Source organism: Rhipicephalus sanguineus, chromosome 1 (assembly GCF_013339695.2).
Source record: "Rhipicephalus sanguineus isolate Rsan-2018 chromosome 1, BIME_Rsan_1.4, whole genome shotgun sequence".
NCBI lineage: Eukaryota > Metazoa > Arthropoda > Arachnida > Ixodida > Ixodidae > Rhipicephalus > Rhipicephalus sanguineus.
The window spans coordinates 216,248,876-216,271,103 of NC_051176.1; the positions used below are offsets into that span (position 1 = coordinate 216,248,876).

The 22,228-nt window shown below is 44.3% G+C and overlaps 1 protein-coding gene across 3 annotated transcripts in view; it reads left to right on the plus strand.

The window, feature by feature from the left end:
- LOC119371819 (solute carrier family 12 member 7) overlaps positions 1-22,228 on the plus strand; it is a 481,180-nt gene that overhangs the window by 403,918 nt on the left and 55,034 nt on the right. For all 3 annotated transcript variants that reach the window (XM_037642291.2, XM_037642287.2, XM_037642284.2), the window contains 7 exons: positions 5,194-5,340; positions 13,165-13,219; positions 14,984-15,114; positions 16,974-17,209; positions 18,786-18,997; positions 19,974-20,129; positions 21,428-21,526. In XM_037642291.2, the coding sequence (XP_037498219.1) occupies positions 5,194-5,340; positions 13,165-13,219; positions 14,984-15,114; positions 16,974-17,209; positions 18,786-18,997; positions 19,974-20,129; positions 21,428-21,526 (1,036 nt within the window). The remainder of the gene's footprint in view (positions 1-5,193; positions 5,341-13,164; positions 13,220-14,983; positions 15,115-16,973; positions 17,210-18,785; positions 18,998-19,973; positions 20,130-21,427; positions 21,527-22,228) is intronic.

Below are 22,228 nucleotides of genomic sequence, written 5' to 3' on the forward strand. Positions count from 1 at the left end.
TGATAATGGAACTTTTGCTGCCGCTTGCAGCAGTGTTACCTATTTCAACGCGATGCCGAGCAAAGACTTGTTGCGAGAGTGCTCATGACGCGACGAGGTCATCTGAAGCACCGCAGTCTCACTTTACTGCGCTGTGATACGTGCACTGGCAGCGTCGTGAAGAGTGCCTCCATTCTTGGTATGCGAATCTGCCACGAGAACAGAAATTGTTTCGCGTACAGCACGGGCGACGGTATAGCGCTTCGCTAGATCGCATACAAGATGGTTCGTCCTCTAGCGACCGTCCTGAAAATGCTGCAGTGCGTCGAATGCAGAAGACGACGGGGATACCGCTATCATCACGGGAAACGCAGTATGCAAAGAAGCCGGGATGCTCCGTTAAGGTGGTTGCCGTGACTTGCTTTGTGCTCGTGCTACACATCGTTGCTCCCGGCTGGCGCGCATGCATGCAGGCGTTGTCCTCCTAGGAATAGATGAGCGACCCTTTCTTTGCCTCATTAGCATGACAACTAGCTCTTGGCTCTATAGCTCCAGGCAGCATTGATATTCACCGGCGGAACAGGTCCTGCTGCTTTTGATGAAAAGAGCCCTTTCGGTATACATTAGCTGCCGTCACGCACGGAAAGCCGTGTGTGCTTGGAGTTGCCTCCTCCTCTTGGCGCTGCATTCGGTGTGTACACTTTTCTTCACACTTCATGATAGACTCGATAGGCTTTGCTTCTTTCGACCTATACCAGCTGATGTCCCAAGCTCGCCATTGTCTATACAAGACTAAGTTCGACGCTGGAGAAGGTGTGTCTGGGCAAACTTAGTTCGAAACTGAATCCATGTGAGCTCGAACCGACCGGTGAAGACATTCCGTGGTCGCTCAAGTAGCACAACTACTAGTTTCGCAGTTTCGTTTTCTGGCCTGCGACCTATCTTCACGATAGTGAAGAGAACCATTCCTTCCCATAACTTGTTCTTGAGCCAGTTCTCAACTATGGAAAATGCGTACTGTTCAGCGATTGGCGCCCTACGCCAACCTGCCTCAGTAAGGCTGCTATAATGAGCAGGTTTAGTTAGCGTAAAGCTTTTTTTGTGTGTATGTGGGTCCTGTTACTAGGGTGAATAGCGTACTGGTGTTAGGCAACTTGGTATTGCATGTCGAACTTGATGCAGTGGAAGAGAATACGAATGAACGACCAATGCGCAAAAAAGGAAAAAAAAAGGGAGGGAGGGGAAAAAAAGCGCTGTTTTTTTTTTTTTACCCAACCACAGCGGTTGTCCAGTGCTTCCAGTGTGGGAGGTACTGGGTTCGATTCGCAGTGCCGCCGAGCACTCGCCGGTTTTTTTCTAATGGGGAGCGAGGTACCCCGCCCTAGTACTCGGTGTTGCGGGTATTCCTCTCTCGAGAACGTGGCCTGTCCTTTCCGCTCTCTCACTCCCACCCTCCCCCTAACGACGCTACACCGGGCTCCCTTATGGGTTGTAGAAATAAGCGTCTTTCCTGGAAACACCACCACCACCACCACCACCACCACTACTACTACTACTACTACTACTACTACTACTACTACTACTACTACTACTACTACTACTAATACTTTGGGCCATTGACAGTTTCTTTAGATTCCTTGCCGCTGTATCACGTTCATTTTGAACAACATAATACGCAATGAAAACATATACCACTTCAATGGTGCTAACAGGCACCTGGTGGACGGCTTCTGCATCTACGGTTGCCTGTATCGTAGTGCTGTTTATAAAACCACAGCGTTTGCTAAGCAACACTGACGAACTGAGGCGCATGTACTCGTGGTTGCCTATGACGTTGAACGCGACAACAATTTTTCGCACACAGAAGGAGCAAGCGAGAAGCCAGATGATAAAAAGGACCGAAATTCGTCTTTACGTCGCAACCTTTTTCCGCGAGTATTTGTGGGCGGGAAACTGCATGCGTGGTCGTCGAGTTCAGCAGCAGTGCTTTATTACGAGTCAGACGTGGAAGTGGGCTTGGCATCTCTCTTCGTTGCGGAAGTATCGCGCGTTTCTCGTCCCGAATGGCGGCTTTTCTTTTCGCCGTCGCGCACCTAGCGTAATATATCCGGGTGCCAGAGCCGATAAGAGCGCGGTTGCCGAGGCGACGTTCTCGCAGTGTCGTTCGGCTTTCGGGAGCTAGTTGCGCGAGAAAGAAAACGAGGAGTCGCGCGGGAATATAAGCACGCGCTAGCGCTGTCCGCTCGTACGTATACCGCCTATAGCAATCCCCGAAATCCTGCCGTGCGCCCGGTGCAAGCGATGGGCCGACCAGTGGCCGCCACAGAGCGCAGCTCGCCGCGACAGGGCTCTCGCTGACGGCTGGCGCGTGGCAAGAGTGATGTCTCTCGGAGATCAAGGCCTCCGATGCGCTTACCGAATGAGAACTGCAGAGGATCAGGCACAGTGCATTAGGCACCGTAATCCATAAAGTGTCGGGATCCTCTCTGCATTGAGCACTCGGGAAATCAGCTTCAGCATCTCGAACGAGCATAAAACGCGCCGCAGGAAGGTGTGCTTGGTGCGTTGTGAGTGCATGCACGAAACGCTTGCGCTGTGCTCAAGTGTACTAGAATATTCTAGTATACCCTCGTTTCGCCTATGAGGGTGTTTTTAGCTTAATATATGCATCTAAATTTATTGAATTCTTAGTGACACTAGCGAAAATTTTGCCTTTTTGGGGATTATTAGGATCGTAACATGACATCGCGCCTGGTAAAAATCCTCGGAGGAATTTGGCTAATTTGAATGTCTTGTCCCCGTTTTATTTCAAGTAACGATATATTTGCCTTCATCTGTCGCTATAGATGCAAACACATACCGAAGTGATCACTTGATCAGACAAAGCACAGTCTTGAGATCTGATACCGTTTTAGAAAATCAAAAATAAACTTGGAGGACGCATGGGCTTCGCCTTCAATTAAGAGCAGAACGCGATAGCATAATCGGGCCCCGTGCGCATCGCCTTCTCAAATGCTAGCCTGCTTCGGTTGTCGGTGCATGCCTCAACCGTGCCGTAAGCAAACGAACGACTGTGGACGTAACATTGGCCATTTCAAGCTATCCTAGAATTCCTACTGCAAGTACAGTTGCGCTGTGCCCACTACGCCATAATTCTTCCTTTTGCGAATCAGCGAAGGGCCCAGTATACGCGTCCGTAAGACAACACGCGAAACTACGCAGCTGCTGACTTTGTTGATGCTTTTGCAGCTGATGATGATTAAATATGTCTGAGTGCTTTCTAATGGGTGGGCCTTTAAAACACCCAATCGTTGCGCAATTCACATGTTCGGACGCCTGGCGCGATTCTACGCCTCTGCCACGCAATATTACATGCGTTAAGGAGACTTCTTCCGCTACATGACGTTCATGTAGTGCTTTTTTTCCGAAGCAGTCTAAAGCAATAGCGTGGCTCTGTGGTAGAACACCTGCTTGCCATGCAGCCGGCCTGGGTTCGATTCCCACTCGAACCTAAGATTTTTATTTTCTTATTTTATTTGCACCTTTCTCGATTTCTCGGCCACGGACAACGCTGCTGTTTCGTTCACAGCCAACGACGCCGACACCGGAATTTCTGCGAAACGAGCTCTTTAGCGCTTTACCGTTGACTCACCCACGCGGGACGCAATTTAGAACGTTAATTTAAAAAGTTGTAAGGCGTCGGACAAATAAAGTTTATTCACCTGTAAGGCGAAATTCCCATTAAGTCATTATCATTTAGCGACTTTTCGCTAAATATGGAGCGTTTTGGAAGTGGCCGGGTTGACTACAGAGCGACGGTCGTAGCGGCTAAGCGAAAAGGCGGCCCGCGCGTCCTATCGTATGCAAGCCATCTGCGGTAGGTGCAAAGGCCGAGCAAGCCGAGACCACTGATCGCCTCTCTGCACTGTGGTCCGTGCGCCTATTGTTGGAAGCCGCAGTATTTCGAAGTTTTAGTAAATCAAAGCCAGAGATTACGCGATGCTCGCAGCTGCTTGTGCTGTTTATTACGTCGGCGTTGCGGCACCCTGTGCGCGCGTAGCACCATGCTTGTTAATTAGATTAGTGAGCGAACGTTTATGACAATATGCGGGGTCGGCAAAGCTACGAACCTTTGTGTATTTGTGTAATGAAGTTGCTACGAGCCTATATATATATTTTTTTTTTGTTTTTTAACAGCGAAGCTGTGCATAGGTAGCTTCTGGCGGATCGATGCGCAGAACAACAATTTTCGGCACCCCTCGCCACTTCCGATGCCTCTACCGCCTATCGTTTTGTCCCTTTGTCTCGTGGCGTAGAGATCGCGCTAGCGCTGTTATCAGCAGTTGCCCTTTGGACTTGCTATGGGACGGACGAGTGTCATTCGCTTGGAGGAAGAGGAGGGGGAACTGAAGGAGCGCCAACGCGCAAAGAAACTCGAATGGGCGCGAAAACGACGCGCAGCCGCCGGCTTCCACCATTAATGAAGGGTTCAGATTTTTTAAAATTCTTTTGCACGCTGTTATCTTTATGCGCAAGGGCGCAGCACGTCGCAGTTATACGTGATTTTTTTTTTTCATACTTCGCGCGCGTTAGCCCAGAGAAATGGAAGAAGAAAGTTGATTGAACACCATACAGGTCTAGCGGTTCTCATAACAGCATATTGTACCAGTTTTTGTTGGTTTCACGGTTATACGATTGCGGTTTGTTATACGTGGCTAGGACGCCCCATGTAGTCTTGACGAAGCAAACTAATTATTATATATTGAATTATGTAGCCCCATGATAACTCTCTTTTTATCTTTGTCCTATATGGTGGCGTACTCGCACAAGCCGCCACAGTACTCCCATTTCGCCACCCGGTTCACTGAAGGATGGCGAAGATTTTGAAAGCGCTGTAGCGCCAGCGACGCAGGAAAGCATGAGCGTAGGTTGTGCCTTGTCTCACGAGTGCGCGCGTGAATAACATTTGACTGACGTTTTCACAATTTCCCGCATTCTTTTGCCCCTAATATTGTTAATTTGCATTCAGAGCTTTGCATGTTCAGCTTAAAGGCCCGACGTAAACAGCGAGCTCAGCATCGTACAAAGCTCCGGGATTTCGTGCGGCCAGATCTCTCGATAACGTATCCACTGTTGTTTTCGGATTGTGCATACCAGATGGTTCAGAGCTTGTTGCCCGTTTCATTATTGCATTTTCTTTTTCTTCTGTTACAGAAAGCCAATCTTGGGACGTTGGCGGGTGTTTACTTCCCTTGTATCCAAAACATATTCGGTGTCATCTTCTTCATCCGTCTCGTCTGGATTGTCGGCACAGCCGGCGTCCCTGTCGCCTTCCTCACCGTCTTTATGTGCTGTTGCGTGGTAAGTAGGTTGCCTCCTCTTATCAAGACTGTATTTGGCGATCTGCCCATGCCTTTCTGGTTTTACAATAACCACTGCCACAATCAATTTAATGTACGCGCACACACAACGTGCTATGCAACGCTTGTTTATATGCTTATATACAGCCACGTAACATTTACCCATCGAGCGTCATTGCTCCATTCAATAACCATGATTTAAATGCCTGGCGCTCTTCGAAAACCCGTGTGTCACCATCGTTTCTCGTTCTTCCATGATTTACCGCAAGTTGGCTCCGTATCATTGCTTGTGTCTCTGCGGCGAAGCCCGCTTGGGGTATCAGACGCACCTTCGCTCCGTGAGCAGAAAGTGGTGACCTTTGAATACGTACCGTACTTTTTTAAAGAGATATAAGCAGCAGACGCGCATGTTATTTGCCTTTAAATGGGCCATAACACCAAATTCTTGAGCTTTCGTTATGCGTTGCACGCTAAATCGTACGCGTCTCACAGCAAAACTGGTAAACTTTGTTCGCATTCGGGGCGGCAGAAAATTATTTTATGTCGCAGTTGAACCGTACAACAGTCTGGCAAACTTGACGCATGAGGAAATTAAGTGCACTCTGTGCGGTAAATGTGCGCTAGACACCCGTAGCTTGGTTTTTGGTGCACGTCTATGCACTCACGCCGAGCTGCGCAAGCATTGGGGTATACATTCCACCACGGGCGTTCGCGATGCACGCTGCAAGCAATACAGACGCTGGTGGGGACGCTGTTGTTGTTTCGGTCGAGTAATGCATCCGCGAATAGCAGATAGGTGCTACTAAAAACTTGTGTCATCTAAAATACCGTATTTCGGTACCCCGAAGTCACTCATCTTCGCCGCCGTTGTCAGGCCAATGGCATACACGTTCTGAAAGAAAGAAAAAAAAAACAAAGGTATAGCCGTGGACACAATATTGCTGTGCGCTCTTATAACAAAGAACAATTCGCGTTCTGAGAATGTCGTTGAAGTAAGATATATTTTTTTATTCATTTTTCTCAAAATATTTGGTTCCTGATTGAGTGCCTTCTCAGCATATACACAGTGGACAAAGATCAACTAAATAACAACGTCTCGTCTATAGCACTAATAAGAATGGCTGGCTCTCCCGTAATCGAGAGTAGATGTAACCATGAAATGGCTGCCGATTGGTTGGAGGTGATACTAGGCGCAATCTTATGCATGTTTATACCAGGGCACTCACCACCAAACTTCACCACACTACATTGCGCACTGGTCCTTATGGATGCCATTGTTTCCCGTCACAGTGCGGCATTAATCTTGAGCGTTACCTAACGTATGCGGCCACGACGCGACACCATGCTGGTGCGCCATGCGCAACGTGGCGCCATCTCTCGGAGGAGGCGGCAATCCGCGCCACGGAATCGCTGGCTGTGTGATTAGATCCGTCTGCGTGCCGTTTACTCGCCAACCGCTGGTCTTTAGAAGAGCAAGTATGGTGCCCTCTATCTCAACGTTACTAGAACAAACTCAGTTTAAAAGCTCCGCCGGAGAGGCGGTCCGCGTGGCGGTCGTGAGAACTAGCGGCGCTGCAGCACGGCCGGGCTTGCCGGGCTAGACTGCACGCGCGCGCTAAGAAGCGCGCGTGCGGTCTAGCCCGGCCGTGGCTGCAGTCACGTCTAGCTCCCGCGGCTGGCGCTTGTGATCTGCGCCGCCGATGTACGAGCGCACGTGGGTTACAGCGTCGTCTGCGCTTTGTTAGCTCGTCATTATTGCGACTGTTCTTGACCAGGCTTAGCGTCTTGTACGAAGACACGTGCATGATGTACGAAGCGTAACGAGGGCGAACAGATTCACAGTGCGGTATGCCGACTTGCCGGGCTGCAAGAGCGGCTACCGCAACGACGACTCCGCTTCATGACACTTCTTCGGACCTCCAAAAGGTCCTACGCCATTCAAGCTTCGCATCGCAAAGATTGAAAGCTTACTGCAAAATGCAAGGTCTGTGACGTTCATTTTGAGAGTGACGACATTGTAAAGCACTATCGTCGTGTCGTTGCTGGACAAGAAGTTTTGATACGTGGAAAGTGGGAACTCGCGCCCGGTGCCGTGCCGCGCTTGTTCCCAGCACTTCCACACCAGATTTCAAAGCCAAAATGTTCGGGGTTTAGGCGCAAATCCCCCCCCCCCCCCCCCCCAAAAAAAAAAAAAAACGCACGGCGTCCCGCGAAAGCCCAGTGCCCAGTTTAAAAGAGCCGCCAGAAATAGAACAGCGAAACGAAAGGCAGGCGATTACCTATATACACTACCGAGACTGAAAGTTGCATCACACTGACATTCGATCAGATGTCAGCTGTCGCTATGCCTTCAAAGCAGTAGATTTTCGAGAGATTTTACGACAAGGTATCGAACAAGATGTGCGGAATATTTTACACTCGCCGGCTCGGGAACGGGCTGCTCAGCGCAAAAATTTGACATGGTACACAAAAGAAAGACGAGGACCAGCGCTGGTCCTCGTCTTTTCTATGTGTGCCGTGTCAAATTTTTTGCGCTGAGCAGTTTAATAATGGAATACCAACTAGCCCAATCCCACACTTTGCTTCGGGAACGGAGACTTACTTGTGCAAAAGATAGTTGTAGTTGACGAGCAGTTTAACTGCGTAGTGAACGGCTACAGCACGAAACGCAAACCGCTGTCGTACAGTGTAAGAAGTGCTGCGGGCATGGACATCTGCTCGGTGAAGTTGAAAAACTGATGTTGAATACTGACGACTCTTCTAGCGACAGAGTATGCGCGAATAACTGCTCGGTGCTCACAGCACGGCCGATCTGTTCGAATTGTTTAAGGCACCGTAGAATGATGCGACATAGAAAGATGAGACACCGAAAATACAACAATCCGCTGAAAAAATTGCTCAGAGACGACATCTATTCGACGTAATCGCACACTGAGATTTCATTTACCGAGTTCTCGTAAAATTTTCCGATTTTGGGTCAGTATCCCTTTAACGCGTCGCGAAAACGTGTCTTGCAAACATTGCAAAGCATTGGTGATTGCAGAAGGGTTTCTTGAAGGGCCAGTTGGTACATGATGCTGAGGGGAACAGGGCAAAAAACGGGACGGAGAAACGTGTCGTGTGCTCAATCTTTCTTCGTCCCGTTTTTTGCGCTGTTCCCCTCAGCATTGGTGATGTTTTTCGAGAAAGTTTTTTTCAATAAATTGTAGAAACATGAGTACGGTTCTTTAGAACGTTTCTGTATCTCGAGTAAGTACGCTTCTTTGTACACTATAAACGCTTTCACAAACGTGTTGGGTTGTTCTTGGTCTAGATAAGACGGCAGCGGCTAAAATTGTGGTGGTAGTTATATAAATTACGCTGAAAACCCTCATTCGCTTAGAAACTCCTAGGCTTGGAAGTTAAGCGCAATGTAGACAGCTCAAATATAGTCGCAGGGTCGTGACGTCGACGAAGGCAGCAGTCAGCAGGCCCGAGATGAAACTATTTATTTGGCCGAACTTGTGGCCGGGAAACTGAAAGTCAAACTACAGCAATACACTGATAGCGGAGAACACAGCGTCGACCGTCGATCAACTGACAAGCGGTCAAGCGCGTCGGCTTTTATACAGGCGCTATCGAACTTTCCAGCGATATCGCTGGTGAAGTTGCCGCGCAGTTGCCGCGAGCAACTGCGCGGCGGTCCGCAGCGTGGCAGCAGACGACGCGCCGATAGTGGCGCAAGACTAGGGTGCCTTGATGCCCGCGCGCTCCGCTGAGGGTGAGGACAGGCGCGTCGTCTGCTACGACGGCCGCCATTGCGAATCCCGCCGCAGCTCGGCAGCATGCGAAACGCGCTACACAAAGCGCTTGCGGTGCGCGGATACGTCCGGAAATAAGTGCACACTAGTGAGCTTTCTCTTTTTTCTTTTCTTTTTTGAAGCTTGGGCAGCTTTTATTGCTGTTGTTGCCTAAATTTTATTAACGAAGCATGTAATTCATGCAAGCTGACGGCCTGTGCATGTGTTATGCGCTAGAGCCTAGAGGTAGACGTACACTCTGCTTTGTTGAAAACAAATCCTCTTCCTTACGCCGGAAACGACAAAGTCTATAGCCTTACTTAATTTTCTCGCAAGCTCTGCCTTCCATATACACAAATAATTATCGTTAAAGTATTTGTATACATGTCAGCAGCAGCAGTATATGTATCTGAACACACACAATTTAGTGTTGCGAAGCTACCTAAGCGCGATTAAGGTGGCTCATTTTGCTAAGTTTGCAAACAATTTACTCGTTTATTATAATGGCATCGTACATATTGTACACACAATAAAGGGCCGAGGGGCAGTACGGTGTGAATATCCTGGTAAAATGAAACGAAAGCTTCTTTATAATTATTATTGCTGACATTTCTTGCTCGCAATCTGTAGCCGCTACTGTATCGGCACTCGAGTTGCACCTTGACTCCTTATCAAAACGATGAATACGTTGTTGAGTAGTATGCCGTAAAACTTTGCATGCGCGCAGTATCAGTGCGTTTTTCCTTATTTTTCTGTATCTGCAGGTTTTCTCGCGTGCCCAATTGCATGCACATTTTATTGAGTGTTTCCAATACTGTTTTACACTTTGTGCGGCAGATGCAGGGCGTCGTTTATTTGTCTCTTTTATTAATAATAATATTTGGGGTTTTCCTTGCCAGAACCATGATATGATTATGATCGAGGGACGCCGTAGTGGAGGGCTCCGTGAATTTTGACCATATCTGGTGTTCTTTAACCTGCACTGACATCGCACAGTATACGGGCCTCTAGCATTTCGCCTCCACCTAAATGCGACCGCCGCGGCCGGGATCGAACCCATGACTTTCGGGTCAGCAGCCGAGCTCCGTCACCACTATACCACCGTGGCGGACGTATTCTTTAAGGCGAAAGCCTTAAATGCCTAATCAACGCGAAATTTGACCGTCGGCGTCCCGCGTCTATGGCGTCAGCGTACCACGACGCTGGGACGAGGGATGCAAAATATCATCGTCACGTGATGACGTCATCATATGACGTAATCATGGCTTCACAAATTTGGCGTGACGTCATATGATGCCGTTATCACATGACATCGTAGCTTGGTCAAAGTGGGCAGATCACGGATGCAGTGCAAAACCAGGTGACGTGCCTCCGATCTTGGAGGCAATGCAAAACCACGCTAGGTGCGCAAAAAACTAACAAGATGGCTTTCGCTTTCGAGTCGCCTTAAGCGAACGCATAAGGGACCCTGTGAGTTTTTATTCATTAACTGGTTTTTCATGACGTACTCATTGTACAACTTGATTTTATTTATTGTATTTTTTTACTGACATAGCCTGTCTACTGTACACAATGCTTCCCCGTCTTCTTGTTGTTTTCATGCGTCTTCTCTGTATGGACGCTTCGTGAGAACTGTTTGTATGCGCATTCCTGTATGAGCCTTTAGGGCTTACATTATTAATAAATAAGTAAATTATGCTTGCTCAAAGAAATAAAATACTGAATGTGTGTGTGTGTGTGTGTGTGTGTGTGTGTGTGTGTGTGTGTGTGTGTGTGTGTGTGTGTGTGTGTGTGTGTGTGTGTGTGTGTGTGTGCGCGCGCGCGCGCGCGCGCGCGTTAATATCCAGTGTACAGACCATTTATTTGTGCGCGTTAATGCTGCGCTGACAGAAGCAATTACACAAATAAAACGCAAATTACACAATAAAACACAACTGCCACTAGTCGATTCCCAGTGATCGTAATGATTAAAAAAACAGGAACTGCGTAATTATTTAAGAGAGGACGAAAATGTAACCTTGAAACACAGAAACAGGGAAGGATAAAAAACATTTAACTGCACACACACATACATGGGCATCAGACCAGCACAGAAGGCGTACTTGAAACACGGAAAGGAATATAAAAAACAAGAACCCGCCGTGGTTTTGGTTATGGTGCTTGACTGGTGACCCGAAGGTTGCGGGATCGAATCCCGGCCGCAGCGGTCCCATTTCGATGGAGGTGAAATGAAAGAGGCCCGCGTACTTAGATTTAGGGTGTACGTTAAGAACAACAGATGGTCAAAATTTCGGGAGCCTTCCACTATACACGGCGCATCTCATAATCATATGGGATTCTTGGGACGTAAATTCTCACAAATAATTATTATTTGGAAAAAAGAAGGATTTGATCTGCAGACAAACACGCATAATATATTCCATGATACATTTCAAATCACAAAAAATAGCGAAAGCAAAAATCAAAGGCAGATACAGGACCAACCAAGTGCAGTAAAGAATGTTTGCGAAGAAAAATGCCGGATTCATGCACCGTGAACCAAAGCATTTTAAGCATGTAGCTGATATCAGTGTGTCATTTATTACGCAAGGTTAACACCGCCAGAAGTTGCCCTTGCATGTGCATTCGAAATACCGGCCGCAAACTTACGCTGCAAGTGCATAATGTGTTCTTCGGATGCCGCTTGTGACGTTTGATTTTTTGTCCAAAGAAACCTCGTATCTTCTAAAACGATACAGCTCCCAGCGTTTCTGGAATAATTGGTGCACTGCGGCACGCAACACCCGGCCATGATGACGGTAGCGAGCGCATGGAGGGAAACGAGCGCCGACCTAAAAACCGCACGCGCGCCACGCACAAGAGACCGGGCGGGGGATTCAAAATGGCGGCCACGCTGCCGCCAAGGCCGAAGAGGCGGCACCTGCCCTTTCAAAAGCTGACACCACTCTAAGCGGGGGCGCGCGCATCGAGGCACTCTACGCAAGACGGAACTGCAGCGCCGCTAGTTCTCGCGACCGCCGTTCGGACCACCCTCCTCCGCTGGCGGAGATACGGAGCTTTGAAACTGAGTTTGTTCTAGTAACGTTGCTCTATCTGCGTTTAGAACCGTCGCTATTCAAAATGACAAATAACACTTGTGTGTGAAGCTGCAGTTTCAGTGATATCAAACACTAAGAACTCGAAAGCACGATATATATATATATATATATATATATATATATATATATATATATATACATATATATTTCTAAGCTTGTTTGGGTCGTACTAGCGTACTTAATGCAGTCCTGTACCAGGCCCGTAGCCCAGGGGGGTTGGGGGCTAGCCCCCCCCCCCCCCGAAATTTTGGTAAAGTAGGAGGTGTTTTGACCAAAAATAAATAATAAAAATAAGTGTTTTTCTGAAATAGTCATGGTTTCCAGCAAGTGCCCCTCCCACCCCCCCCCCCCCTCTAAAAAAATTCCTGCCTACGGGCCTGCCCTGTTCAAAGGGTTGGCTGCCAAAGTCCGCATGTTTTAATCATTTGTCTGGTTGCCCGTATGTCTCGTTTCGTTTTCACAACGATGCCCGAACGATTGCATTTGAGTGCCTGGTTAACGGTGCTGGATTTTGGCTCAAAGTTGCATACAACAGGAGCCAGAAGCTATTCTTGTTAAAAAACTTAGTAGTATATTTTAAAATCTGTTTTTTGGTAAAGGATCTGGTTCGTGATAAGGCCATGCCTTCATGGCCATCCTACATCTTTGCACCACATGAAGCACTGGCTTTGCAGTGGAAATGGCGGCACAGTAGTTTTTTTTTTTTATTTTTTGAGATACGGGAAATTGTGCCAAGCTATCTGTGAAGGGCATATGAAATGAAATGGTAAAACACGTTTATGTTTAGCTTAATGCACAATAAATATATGTGTTAATAAAATGAAGCAAAGTCAACTTTGAAAAAGCTTGCTGTGTTCTGCTTATCAGTGCAGTGCAAGATTTTGGTGCCTCAATTTTAAAGCTGCATATTTCCAACATCTCCTTGCATTTTTTCAAATGTTTTTTCAGACGTTTACAACTTGCATTTCTTTGAGTGCTATTGCAACCAATGGAATTGTGCCAGGTAAGCTCTTCTGTCTCCCCACACAAATCTTATTTATTTATTTATTTATTTATTTATTTATTTATTTATTTATTTATTTATTTATGCTACAGATAATAGCCAATTAAATGCCAACTGGAGCAATATTTTGCATGGTGCTAATATATGTAGTGATAGGACAACTACAAAAACGTCTCCAGGATAATTTTTGTTGGCAAAATGTAAATAAATGAATTGAGAGCAACTCATAAACATTCGCACTGCTCATACCAAAACTTGAAGAAGCAGTGCCACTACAGCTTGCAAAATTAGATGTAAAACCTAGATTTGTCTGGACAGAAACTGACAAGCCTGCTCACTCATTTGCCCATACAAAGTGTACGCTGCAGCAGGTTGCAGTTCCAAGCCATTTTTGTTAATCGTAAGACCAAAATAATAACAATAATAAATCTAGTATTCGTAAAAAAAATTAAAATACCATTTAAAGGAGGTGGGGAAGGGGCAGCTCCAGTACACCTTATGTCGTATCTGCCTTATCCTTTAACTTCACAGCACACCACTAGAAAAGCCTGTTTTCTGTTATGGAACTATCTGAATGCTTTTAATTTAAAATGTGTGTAGTTGCTAACATTAAGATATGGCTGCAATTCCTTTGGGGACATCTACTATCCTTTTTTAACAAATTAAGATTGTGTGAGATTTCATTGCAGTTGGCTATTAAATGTCTTGAAATCTGCATTTTTTTTTGTAGCTGGTTAACAGTAGCTTGAATATTTCACAGCATTATTTGATGTAAGCAAGAATAGGTAGTTATTACAGTAATGAAAAACTAGTTATAATAGTGAGCATGATCCATCTCAGAGCAAATAATGAGAACTTTCACCATTCTTTACACAAACATTCACTTTGCTGACCTTATGTTGCATCGATTACTAGGTAAATATAAGTTGTTTTATACATTTTTTGCTTATTGGTTGGTCATCTTGTAGTTTTAATAGTGCCAAACAGGATGAAGACAGGACACATAAAGCACATTTTTTGTTTCTCTTTCTTTTATTTATTTCTATTTGTTGAATGTCTTCAAAACAATCCTTGACAGCCTTGCTTGAAGTTGTGCTGGTCTTGATAAAACAAAGCCTTTTTTTACCATTTGAAGTTATCATTTAATCCATGAAGCTGTCATCATATGGTGTAAGCAAGAACATTACATTATGTTAGTTTCACAATTTACAAAACACTGCAAAAACAGTTCCTAAGTAAGCTAATTCTTTTAAATTGTAACAAAGGTATTCTTCCTGGTATCACTGGAGTTATCATTTTGCCGTCCTTAACAAGGCATGTGATCGTGAGCTTTGTTATTTTAAGTTCAGTAGCAATCAGAACATCTTTATTCAGTTATAGTTCATACGATATCTCTGCTTACACATTGGTGGTAACGAGCATTGAATATACCTTTTTTGGATCTTATGTATTTCTAGATAATGGGTTTTCCCCATGTTATTTTATTATTAGTAAGCTTTTGCGGTGTTAGCAGATACTTCATACGTGCTTCCAAATACTATTTTGCGTGCCATTGAGCTGTCTGTGGCATCATAATGTAATGGGAACTCCCAGAATATCAGACTATTTGTATATTCATAGTGGATGCAATGCTTGCAAAATAAATAAGTATGAGTAAACATGTATTTATTACTTTGCTTAGCCACTCTATTTTTGTGTGTGTGTGATCTTGGCAACTGCTTCCTGTGTGTTCAAAATAACCTTACAATGGATGGTTTCTCGCAGCGGGTGGTTCCTACTTTATGATCTCACGATCCCTGGGTCCAGAGTTTGGAGGTGCAGTGGGAATTCTCTTCTACCTTGCCACCACTGTGGCGGCAGCCATGTACATTACTGGCGCTGTTGAAATATTTCTGGTAAATATATTTTACTGTTGTTTTAACTTCTGCAGCAAAATATGATAGTAAGGAAGGATTCATGCTAGATGTAGTTACAGAATTAATTGTTCAAGTATTCCTGTGCAGTAAGTACACTTCTGGTATCTTTTCTGGTGGGCCTTTTGTGTTGTAGCCTTCTCATACTGAACCTCTAGCTTGTAGTGCCATCTATGTTTTACAACCACAGTGATAAGCATGATTAGATGAGTGCTCCTGATCTACTCGCACATGTAGAACACCACTAAGGTATTCATTTTAAGCTTTAAGTTTATTTGCATAAGTTTTAGTATACCTACAATATAAGTTGTAGTCAAGAAGCGTACGGGGGGGGGGGGGGGGGCTAGTTGGTAAGACATGGAAAACATAAAACTGCGCCTACATACAGGACACAAGAAGAAAGATGTGGACGGGACCAGCGCAGACTAACAACTGATTTATTTGGACAGGTCCCGTCCACATCTTTCTTGTGTCCTGTATGTAGACGCAGTTTTATGTTTTCCATAAGTTATAGTGAAGAACTATTTCTGTGAGTGCACTACAGAGTGGGCTATGAGGCAAACAACATAATACTATTGACATCTACCGTCTAGTGCTGGTGTATCTTTGTTTGACTATATCCCAATGTAACACTTTGGTCAATGCATAAGGAGCTGCATGTAAAAAAAAGGGACAATTGGGCAATAAAAAAAATAGACTGCTGCGAGTAATATACATCACATTTTATAACAGCATTATTTATTCACTCTCGTTTCCTTAAAGGGACCGACAACCGATTTTTCTTGACCCATTTTCTTACGGCACGACAGAAAGCTCACCCTTCGCAGTGTTTGTAGCTGCAGTAGTTAATCCGAAAAGCACGTAGTTATTTTACAAGCAGTATTTTTCGATCTGAAAGGCTCTAAACACGGACGCACCTTTCCTCCAGCAACGCTGAGAATTGTTAGCGATGCCGCCAGCCCTTCTCGCGATTTGTGAAAGCTATCGTTGTTCGGCCTTCGCAGGAGTCCCTGTAACTATGCTTAGCCACCTTTATTTACAGCTTTTCAACTATTTTTGAAAATAACAAGCTGTTGCAATGAGATGATGTGCCATTATACACCTTCCCTGTATCTGTGCCGCGTTGTGTGCACATGCGTCCAAGGCTGCCTGCACGTGTGTCATGGGTGGCTTGTCCCAGCGTCGTTACTCTCTCGATGCATGAGCCAAGCCAAGTCATCGAAAACGTCACTACGCGTATGCGAGGCCGCGCCGAGTAGCAGCGCACGTCATTTCTGAGACCAAGTCTAGGTAGCAAAACTATGTCGCTCCAAAATCTTAGCAACCTGGAAACTGCGTGCACGTTTGCATGACCACGCTGAAAAGTTGCTGAAGACACGCTGAGGAGCATGGGATCATTACGTCACGTGAAGGCAGCGCCACTTTAATGCATACTACTAACGCAGGCCTATATGTACATTTTTATGGAGTAATACTTTTTAATATAAAGAAACAAACAATATTTCAATACTAACAAAAAAATCATCAACCGCATACAGCAATCAACGGTCACGTGGCCGGGTTCATCAGATCATTCACATTTTTGCCGCCAGAGGTGCCACAGGGCGTTTTTCGCGACTTTCAATTAAGAAATAAAAATATAAATCGATCTCTCACGAAAAAAACAAGGTTGGTTTGAGTCAATGCGACGGATAATCTTTGTATCACTGAAGTCATCTCATTTCATGTTCTGGACAGTTGTCGGTCCCTTTAACAAACTCTCATTTAGATTTTGGGCTGGTGGAGAGCATAGGACAAAGCCAGCACCACATATGTTTTCTATGCTTTTTTTTCCCCCACAGAATTATCTGGTGCCCGAGATGTCATTGTATGGAGACTTTCGGGAGGATCCAGAGGTCATGTACCACAACTTCCGCACCTACGGATCCATCCTGCTGGTGCTGATGACCTTTGTCGTGTTCATTGGTGTTGCCTTCGTCTCCAAGCTTGCACCGATAGCCCTCTTCTGTGTCCTAGTCTCCATCACTTCTGTATATGTGGGAGCCTTCGTCAACTACGCTGGAAAGCCAGGTGTTGAGTAAGTATCTGCAAGAAAAAAAAAAAAAAAGAAAACCTTGAACAGTTGTGCGACCTTGCAGAATCAAAAACCAAATTACAGAAAGCTGAGTTTGTGACAAAGAGGATCAACATGTTCCTGTTCTATCCTTGGAGTTTTTTACTGGCAAAGACGCACTACTTGCTTCTGTTGCTACCCTTGTGTAGCTTCCTCACTGTCTGTACACTCTGCACTGAGCCTCCGGTGGGACGACCTTTGTGGCATTGAACATGGAACAACTTACATTTAACCAATACACAAATGATAGCGCAGTGGATTAGAGAAAAGACATGCAGAAACTTGCAACATTTACAAGTTAACACATGGCTTGCATTCACCTCTCTGCCCTGTCTTAAGTATGTGTTTGTCAAGCCTGCAAGTGTGAACCATTAACCCAGCAACAGACCTTAATAACTGATACTTGTGAATGGTTTAGTCAAAGTATAGAGTTCCTCCCATGTATAAGTGCAAAGTTTCAAAGGAAAAATGTTAGCCATTTGCACGAAAAAAAAAATTAAGCAGTTACTCAAAAGGAGCAGAACAAAGGCTCTGACAGCACTTTCAAAATTTTCCATGGCACCCTCAATGCAACTAAAACATTGATATTTAGCATGTTCCTTCCAATTATCACTTTTCATATCACTTTTTATATTATGTTTTATATTGATGCATCTAATAGTTTGCATATAATTAACATCTCAGTTGTATATCGAGCATCAAGAAATCCAAATGGCAAAAATTTTTATAATCTTCTATGGTGCCCCAAGGCACACTTCATTTCTACCGAGCTGCATCTGTATATATCAAATAGGTCTGAAGAGACACATTCTTGTGTCCCCACAGATCTTCAAAGGAGAATAAGGACTAATAATATCCGACTATATGCTTAATTTTTCTTACAATCTTCTAACTTTGCCTGCAGATTACCCTTGACATTCCAGACATCTCAAAATCTCATTGTGCCATCTGCATTGATTGTCTCAAAGTACTTACACTGACACTTGTAGTGTGCATTTTGTAGTGTATGCTCTCCACCATATGTCACAATAATGGCTTTGCTGTGAAGTTCCACTAAAAGAGTTCACTATGATTCACTTCAGTGAGCATAGTGGCATTTCCTCAATGCATCAATACAGAGGCACGTCTAATCTGATCCATAAATTGCCTTTCCTTGAAAGCACTTTGTGTAGGACTATCAATGCAGAACTCTGTGGCTTTGTTAGCTAGAGTTCAGTGGCATAGCCAGGGGAGGGCACACCGGGCCCATGCCCCCCCCCCCCTTCGCCGAAATTTTTTCCCCATGGGATACAGACCACAAAATTACACTTGAACCCATTTTTCTGCCCAGAACCAATGTTGGGTCAAGGAGGTGCCCCCCCCCCCCCCCCCGAAAAAAATTTCTGCCTACACCACTGCTAGAGTTTGCAATATTTTTGCTAGCTTTTTAGTATCTTTGAACATTGCATCACTTGGCTTTTATGCCTTACTGTCATTTGTAACTCTTTCTAGTTTCTGTGCTCTGCTATCAAAAATTTAACTATGCACTTCATAATTGCAGGATCTGTGTCCTGGGCGATCGCATTTTGAGTGGTGGAGACTACAACTGCACCAAGGACCGTAACGTTTCCAACTCTCTTTGGCACATTTTCTGCAAAGAGAATGAAAACAAAACATCACTGGACGATGACCACACCTGCTACCCTTATTTTGAGGAACATGAGGCGCACACGCGAGATGCGTTGCCTGGTCTGGCCAGCGGCGTCTTCTTTGGTAAGTTTGTTTCTCCTTATATCCACCAACTTTACTGAAGTTCCTACCTGTCTAGCATAAGTTCTTCTAGTTTCTTCTCAGTGTGAATGCTCTCCTTTTATTGCGCACAAGCTTCTTCCACATTTTGGTAGTGTCTAGAATTGTGGACATAATTTTACAGTATAGATTTGCTCTTTTTTATGGTCGGTGAATGCATTGCAGATAGATACACACTTCTGTATGCAGCCGGTAGGACAGTGCACGTAAATATTGTTTGATAATATCATTATGGTTCATACTGTGTCATTACTAATGTATTCAATTATGGATTATCACCTACATAAAAGCTAGCATTTATAAAATGATCTCTAACAAGCTTATTGCAAGACCTTGAGTGATGGGCAAATACTGCTGCTAAGAGAACAACTTCTTAGCAGTGTTCTTTATGTTCAGATATAGAAACCTTGCATTAAAGATACATGGCACTTTGAATATTGAGGACGATTTAGACCACTCTAATTGCCAATTATAAAATGACTTGAATGCTTTCACGCCATCACATGTAGTTATTAATAACATATTTTAAAGGTAATGTTTTTTTTTCATTTACTTATTTTCACCAATAACATAATTTGTCCACACTGGCGTCAAATGCTGAATGTTTGGGTGCCGCTGTGAACAAGAATGAACAAAATAATTGATTGCATTATCATTACTGACATGTCAAGATTTGTAGTGAAACTAACAACATACATAGATTTGTGCATAAACCCATACCTAGTTTTCTGATGAACAGCTTGCACAGGTATTCTCACTTACCATCTCCAGTTATACTTTCAAAATCTCCAGTCCAGTTACAATTTCAATGCGCACACACACACACACACACACACACACACACACACACACACACACACACACACACACACACACACTTTTTCTTTGCTGTCCTGCAAATGACATATGTTGAACTTCTGCATATTTCTCTCTACTACAGATAACATTCCTGTCATGTTTAAGGAGAAAGGAGAAGTGATCTCATCATCGGAGGAATCTTACTTCCCGTCCAAAAGCGAGTCATACATCCAGATTGTGTGTGATATTACAACTTCCTTCACTTTTCTTGTGGCTATCTTCTTCCCTTCAGTTACTGGTGAGTGACTTCCCATTTGTATGAATCTAAAATTTGCACGTCCTATTCTGGTACCAAGTGTCATCCAATTTAATGCAGTTCCTAGAACAGTTGCTTTGGTAGCTGGAAATTTGGTAGAATATAGTTGCGTTTTTCAGTGCATTTGGGCAGAAAAGGTGTATCTGTCTTGTTCTGCAGCCTAGTCTGGAGCAAGTCTAATAGACATTGAATATAAACTGGTTTATTGCAACTAATTTCTAAACCTCACTATAAATGAACGAAAGAAGGGGAATATAAGGGCTCATTTTTCTTTGTTAGACACAACATTAATGAGAACCAAGGACAATCAAGCCAAGGAAAGTATAGGGGACCTTATTTGTAGTAATTATGTTATAAATGAGAAGAAATTAAACAGAACAAAAAGACAACTTGCTGCCGGCAGGGACTGAACCTGCAACCTTCGAATAATGCATCCGATGCTCTACCAACTGAGTTACGGCAGCGGTCATTCTCCCGTCCAATTTATTGGGTATATCTGTGCATTTAAACCTGGGAGTGTTAGCCAGCACCACTCACAACCATGACGGCGAGTGTGGAACACTATTTTTTTTTTTTTTTTGCCTGCTAGCGTTGCATAGCATGTGATCTTTTGACGAGCGGGCAGCTGGTTCGGAGGTTGCAGGTTCGGTCCCTGCCGGCGGCAAGTTGTCTTTTCATCCACTTTAATTTCTTCTCATTTATAACATAATTACTACAAATAACGTTCCCTATACTTTCCTTGGCTTGATTGTTAGTTGGTTCTCATTAATCTTAAGCCTCACTATAGCAACTTAACACGTAAGGCGATGCGCTGCAAAGCTCAAGGGCACGGGTTCAATTCCTGGCCACGATGGCCACATTTTGAGTGTGGGAAATGCAAAGCACACCTTTGGGCTTAGATATAGGTGTATGTTATAGAACCCCAGGTGGTCGAAATTGATCCGGAGTCCTCCATTAGGGCGTGCCTCATAATCTTATCACGATTTTCGCATGTGAAACCCCTGGGATTATTATTATCATCATAAACCTTTCAATAAAGCTTTTGCTATAACATATGCCTCATATTTTGTTCAGGTGCATTTGTATGTCATCTCAACAATAAATTTATCATGGTGGAAAGTTTAGTGGCTTATTACTTTTGTTTGAAATTGAATGAGATGTTTACTTTTTACGTGACATTGTTTTCCAAGTGCATGATTGCTTTCTTTAACAGCTGCAGTGCTATTAAAAAACTATGTGAGTGAGGTTTTTAACCTTCTGGTATTTTTATTCCTGTAAAGGCATTATGGCTGGATCAAATCGTTCTGGGGACTTGGCTGATGCTCAGAAATCAATCCCTGTTGGAACCTTGGCTGCACAATTGACTACTTCCGTTGTCTGTATCCTTTCGCTTTAGTGTTTGAATAGTTTGAAAACTTTGTTGCTTACACATTGCAAATCTAAAAGGCTGCCATCGTCCTTAAGCAAAAGCTATCAAAACACTTTTACTTTTGCATTTTCACATTAAATGCCTTATTCCCTCCGTGAAATCATATGAAGGACCCCTGTAGGGAAAAGAGAATGAAACAATGCAAACACAGCGCCTATATATTTTCTTATACCATAACAATGCATTCCAGTGAGCACTCCCATGTTGTTACGGTGAATGCATATTCTACCCTTAATACATACCACTGGTTATCGTTATGTGTTAGGTAGTTGAAAATTAATGTCTAGAAAGCCCACGTTGGCCAGTTGCACACTACAGTCGTCGCAGGATGTTCTATGCTTGTGGACTCCTAGTGGTGCCGAACGGTACGATAACGCACGTGCCAACATGTGTGAAACTTTAAAGGGACACTAAAGGCAAATAACAATTTATGTCAGAGTGAAAGAACGACTGAAAGAATGTGTAAGAACGTCTAAAATGCCAATATTATCAACAGCAGTGCTCCATTAATCGAAAAATTAAGGTAAGTGTAGGACACGATATGCACCATGAGTGGGACATTTTGGAAATGATCCCGGTGATGTCAAGAGTCCCAAGTACAATTAACCACTAGCAATCAAACTACAGTAGAACCCCGCTGTTACGTTCCTTC